This window comes from Sitophilus oryzae, unplaced genomic scaffold (genome assembly GCF_002938485.1).
Source record: "Sitophilus oryzae breed Bouriz unplaced genomic scaffold, Soryzae_2.0 scaffold_261_pilon_pilon, whole genome shotgun sequence".
NCBI classification, from domain to species: Eukaryota; Metazoa; Arthropoda; class Insecta; order Coleoptera; family Curculionidae; genus Sitophilus; species Sitophilus oryzae.
In genome coordinates, this window is record NW_022146820.1 from 93364 (window position 1) to 99170 (window position 5807).

General features: G+C 32.6%; 1 protein-coding gene and 1 long non-coding RNA gene across 2 annotated transcripts in view; one reads left to right on the forward strand and one right to left on the reverse strand.

Annotated features, from left to right (window-relative positions):
• The window catches only part of LOC115884475, a 33022-nt gene extending 27996 nt beyond the window's left edge, over positions 1-5026 (reverse strand). Inside the window, exon 1 of the long non-coding RNA XR_004050566.1 lies at positions 4936-5026. This is a non-coding gene — a long non-coding RNA (uncharacterized LOC115884475). The remainder of the gene's footprint in view (positions 1-4935) is intronic.
• The window catches only part of LOC115884474, a gene marked incomplete at its 3' end in the record, with an annotated part of 51460 nt that extends 46120 nt beyond the window's left edge, over positions 1-5340 (forward strand). Inside the window, exon 2 of the mRNA XM_030903069.1 lies at positions 5082-5340. Within this exon, the coding sequence (XP_030758929.1) occupies positions 5082-5340 (259 nt within the window). The remainder of the gene's footprint in view (positions 1-5081) is intronic.
• Positions 5341-5807: the final 467 nt, after the last annotated feature.

Consider the following 5807-nt stretch of genomic DNA (forward strand, 5'->3'; position numbering starts at 1 on the left):
CTGCACTGCAAGAAAAATCTACAAAATAAAATAGTTATTTTTTGTAAACACTTCTGCGTTAAACCTAAACGGACGCTGCTTGTCAGAAGTTGTGTTTACAGTAATAAAAATTTGCCTAACAAAGAAAAAATGCTTAACGTTTCGGAAAGTTTTCTCTTTCCGTCGTCGGAAGCAAAAAAAAGTATAAAGAATCAAGAAAAAAACGATTTAAAATATTTAAATTGAACTATTCGAGAACACTTTACTTTTTAAAACAGATACGTCTACAAGAAATCGTTGACGTTCTGTTAAAATGACATTATATTAAGTTAAACTTCAAAATTAACAATTACTATCTGATAACAATTACTTAATAAGGTAAAACCAAAAAGCCCAAACTTTTTGTATGATTATTTTTAAATTTTACGTATGTTATGTTCTTTAAAATCAAAGAAAAGATTGCCATACATTACTAACATCTATAGATGCATGAGCAATACATTTATTTTTATTAGATTGAATTAAAAAAGCCTCTTTTATTTTTCTTTTAGAGGCTATCGCTTCTTTCATTATAATTTTGGCGTTATTAAAATTTATGCTGTGCCCTGTGTCCCATGAATGTGTTTACAAAAAATAACTATTTTATTTTGTAGATTTTTCTGGTACTGCAGTGGCGAAATACCCATAAAGGATTTTTTGGATACATAAAATAGTTCAACATAGCTTCCATACATATTTCTTGTACATAAATATTTCTTCATTTTCTATTCTGTACAAACGAGTGGGAGTAGCGAAAGACAGAATAACAATTGTTTAAAGCAATGTGGCGATAGACGAATATTTTTAAGACTTCGAGTTTGGCATGTAAAAAAGACTTTTTTAAGACACGAGAGAATAGAGGACAGTGAGATCAAAAAGAGGACTGTCCTCTGGAATAGAGGAGACCGGACGGTTGGCAACCCTATACTAAACCTATATTGTTCGAAAGTAGATACCCATATCTATCTGGTATTTTTTTTTGTTTTCGGTGCACTCGTGGATGTGAATTCTGAATTATTTTGTCTTTATTTTGATATGATTACGTATGCTTATGTATCCGAACTGTATTTCGGAAACTTCGGCGGCATATTCTTCTTCTGTCAATATATAGATGAAAATTGGTGTCTGGGAGTTTTTTGACATGAGAAATTTGATTTTGATGTCAATATGACTCCTATTTGAAAGGGGCGCCACCTACATGTGTTTTAACACTTTTGAAGAGTAATAACTTTTTGTCCGTACCTGTATAAAACTACTGAGTGAAAAAATATACATTTACGACGTGTTTTACATAGAAAAGGAATAGGAATTTTAAATAGAAAAGAAATCTCTTAGTAAAAATCGCTACGAGTAATGATTCTCGAGATTTTGGAATTGGGAATTAAAATTATCAATACCTGTCACTGACATAAATTAAACATATATTAACTAAATAGTTATTAGACTGAAATCCTAAATTTGACATGTTCTTGTGGCAAACATTCAACAGAAACTGTATTATCATCATTTTTTCGAAGAAAAAGTTATGATTAATTTAAAAAAATAAAAAGTTCCTAAATATATCATTTCAGTCAAATAACTATACTCTCAAAGTAGGGGTAGAAGGCCGATTCTGCATCAGGAGCAGGAGCAGAGCGCACAGCGCATGCGCGTAAATCAGCTAGGAACATGTAAAATAGGCTAATAAACAAGAATAAACGGGTTTGAACCGCTTTGAACCGCTTTTGAACAGCTTTGAACGGGTTTGAACAAAAACTGAACAGGTCTGTTGTTTTACGCTAAAAAGCTGTTCAAAGCAGTTCAAACCCGTTTATTCTTGTTTATTAGCCTATTTTACATGTTCCTAGCTGATTTACGCGCATGCGCTGTGCGCTCTGCTCCTGCTCCTGATGCAGAATCGGCCTTCTACCCCTACTTCTCAACACGTTTAATTTTTTGTCAATAATGACATTTATTGACATTTCCCTTCTAAATATCTTGAGAATGGTTGCTCGTAGCCATTTTTACCAAGATACATTTCTTACGTAAAAAATCATGAAAATGTATATTTTTTCACTCAGTAGTTTTATACAGGTATGGGCGAAAAGTTATTACTTTTCAAAACAGTTAAAACACATGTAGGTGGCGCCCCCTACAAATAGGAGTCATATTGACATCAAAATCAAATTTCTCGTGTCAATAAACTGCCAGACACCAATTTTCATCGAAATATTGACACTACTTCAGAAATTATTTGGAAAAAATCGAAATAAAAATGAAATTTCTACACCCTGTATCTCCGAAACTAAGCATTTTCGGACATACATTTATACGAACTTTTTTACTTATTTTTATCTGCAGAATATGCTGCTGAAGTTTCCGGAATACAGTTCGGATAACCCTGTATATATGATTAAGTACCGTATGATCGAAAAAAAAACGACGCCAGCGATGGCTATGAAATGAAGATCGTTCTCATTTTATATGTAAAATTATATGGGGAATGTCATTGATCATCATTTCCAAGCCAATTGGTCGACGTTTTTGTTCGATCAAACAGTACCAGTCTGTCCAACCAAGTTGTCCATCGATTACACTGATAGTTGTGCCTGTCATTTTAATTCACAAGGAAATTCTACAACATAATCGAATGAAAACGGCGGCACCGATGGCTATGAAATGAAGATCGCTGTCATTTTATATGTAAAATTTTATGGGTAATGTCATCAATCGTCATTTGCCAACTGAGCGCCGTTTTTCGATCATACGGTATTTTCTGTCATTTTTCTGTCTCTACATAAACTTTAGCTAGTAAGTAGTTAGTAGTAACTAATGAAATGCTCAGAGTTTTCTCTTCTATTAAAAGCATCTTATTAAAAATTTAACGTCTTATTAAAAATTAACACTAGAAAACGAGGACACAGCCTTGGAACTGAAAGCCCAATTATTTCCAAGCATAAATCAATAAGGAACTATTACTAATATTGTTTTTACAAGATAAGTATTAGTAACAGTCAATTTTGAGATTGACGGCACTTTACTGTAGACTAACAACTAGAAGAAACCTCACAGTAACAGTCTATAGTTGTCTATCATTTTAAATCAGAGGTTATTAACTGGCGAATGTCCATGTTACATTACATTTGGCTTAAGTCAATCTCCGCCGTCAAACATATTTAACTAAATAGTTGTAGGTTTGTTTACGTATTTTGTACAATGTCTATAGTCTTTACCTTGTGGTGGGTTTATTTCTGAATAAATGATTTTTGTAAAATAACACTGCGTAGAATTCACGTAAACCGACTATCATTGGCTTTTTGCTAGTAACCAAATTTGTCTAAAACTATACTATAATCCTTAATATTTCAGGGGGTAATAAGAATAAAGAAAAATATCCAGATATCTGTCTAGATATTTAGTTAATTCATAAATTAAAAACAAAAACAGTATATTTCCTTTTTCAATCAACAAGAAAAGAAGTTGAAAATAGCTAAGTGGGTAACGAGCATCAGGTGTACGGTCGATGAGCCAGGAAATTCGATTAAAATCGGGGTTGTTGCGTAAAAAGGAGCCTCGTTTGATTAATTAATTGGCTGTACTAACAGCTATTACCCCACAACTTTATTATTCTCGACAGCGGAGCCTTTCAGCTTGCCTCGTACAACCGTTCTCGCAGAAAATGAAAATCCTAATTAGGTCCGAGGGAAAACAAAAACAAATATATTAATAAAGCTATTAATAGTGGAACTATGTAATATTATATTAGTCACATCGGCATTACTATTGATTACTTAATAACCATTATAAATCTTTTAAATATATAAATTTAACCTAACCTAACCTAACCAACGCAACCCAACTTTTTCATTTTTTCAAATAAAAAAAATAAATTTGGTGTATAAATTAGGATTAATTGACATATTCAATTGTTTTCGGTCACTTCATGTTTCAACGGAAATAACTACAACTTTTGATTTTTAATTAACACTCGGAATAGAATGACATATCATATGTCAACTTTTGACATTTTCGCATATTGTTTATTTGAAATTGTAACATGCGGTTCATATCGACGATTTGACTCGAAACACTAAGTGTGTTGTACCAAATTATTCGTAAAAAATGCTCTTTCCAAATGTTAATGAGCCACCCTCGTTCCATTTGAAAAACTTGAGATATGATTAAAAGATTTGGGCATTTTTAAAATGGCCAGGACAAAACACAAACAACATTAGTTAGTGTTTTTAACACAGCCATGGCATAACATGGCACTAACATTAACATAACATGGCACTCTAGATTGAAATTTAAAATACAATTTGTTTTTAAGCGAACATTACAAAAGTTGACATATTAATATGAATATATTATTCAGAGTGTCATTTTCTATCGAATAAAGTAAAAATATACCGAGGGTGCCATTTAAAAATTAAAAGTATTCATTTCCGGTGAAACAGTAAGTGACCAAATACAATTGAATACGTCAATCAATCCTAATTTATATCATATATTAACATACCAATCTCGTTTTTTTTATCTGAAAAATAAAAAGTTATAGGGGTGAGCCATTTTTGAGACGCACCCGGTATAATAAGATATTTTTATTATATTTATTCAAGGTACTTCCATATTGTTATGTTATATTAAACTTTAAATTAAGCATACTTTAATAATTATATTTAATATGTCTTTATAAATATTTCAGTCAACGATATAGTGGTCATTAATATTGGAATCCATATTACAGGACATTATCATCTATAACACCCTCCAATATAAATGAACAAAAGATTCATGTTACAGAATCTATAGCAACACTTTGACAAGATAAACCACGAACGTTACTAAAGTCCATCGTGTGACAAACATACAATGCATAAATAACTACTAAATATATCATATTTAAAGTCGGGATAGACATAAATAGAATATACTTACAATACACAATCCGTCCTCTGAAATCCCTTGATGGTACAAAAAGCCATCCAGCAGCAATCTAAAAGAGCTAGTGAAAACACTGGAATCACCTAAAAATAAAAAGGAAAAATTATTTTTAATTAATCATCATTTTCTTTCTATTCCAGCGCGACGATGGGTGACGGTAATGGTCTTTTAGATGCCCACCACCACGATGTTCAATTGGTGACCGTCAACGGTTCCAATTCTGGCTCCAGCGGTAGAAGCACACCCAACGGACAAAATGGCGGGGCGGGAGACCCATCTTCGGGCAAACTGTTCGTAGGAGGACTTAGTTGGCAAACGTCGATAGAAAAACTGAAAGAGTACTTTGGCATGTTTGGTAATGTCACTGATGTACTTATCATGAAAGATCCAGTGACACAGGTAAATATTTGGATTTAGAAATGGTTCATTCATTTGGAAATTATAGTTTTTTTGCTGCAAACTTATGGCAATGGATTATGGATAATGTTTATATGGTTTTTTGAGTTCTGCTTTAAGTTGGTTTCTACTTGGGACGCAGAAAGGTTCTGGTCCAGTTAGTAGAGCGTTCGCTTCTTTTCTGGCTAGATCATTAAATTTTCTGTTTCATTCCCTTCTATCCCTTGGTGTGCTGGCACCCAGAGTAGGAGGACTCTATTTTCTTGCCTAATTTGTTCAGCTTCTAGGCATTTTTTGACCAACTTCGAATTGATGGTTACTGAGTTGATCGCTCTTAAGGCTTCTTGACTATCGGATAATATCTACAATCTACTGGAAGCTTCTTTCATTGACGATATTCCCATAAGTTTGCAGAATTCAATATATCACAAAGATTATACTAATAATTATATTATTCCTGTTATAGAGAA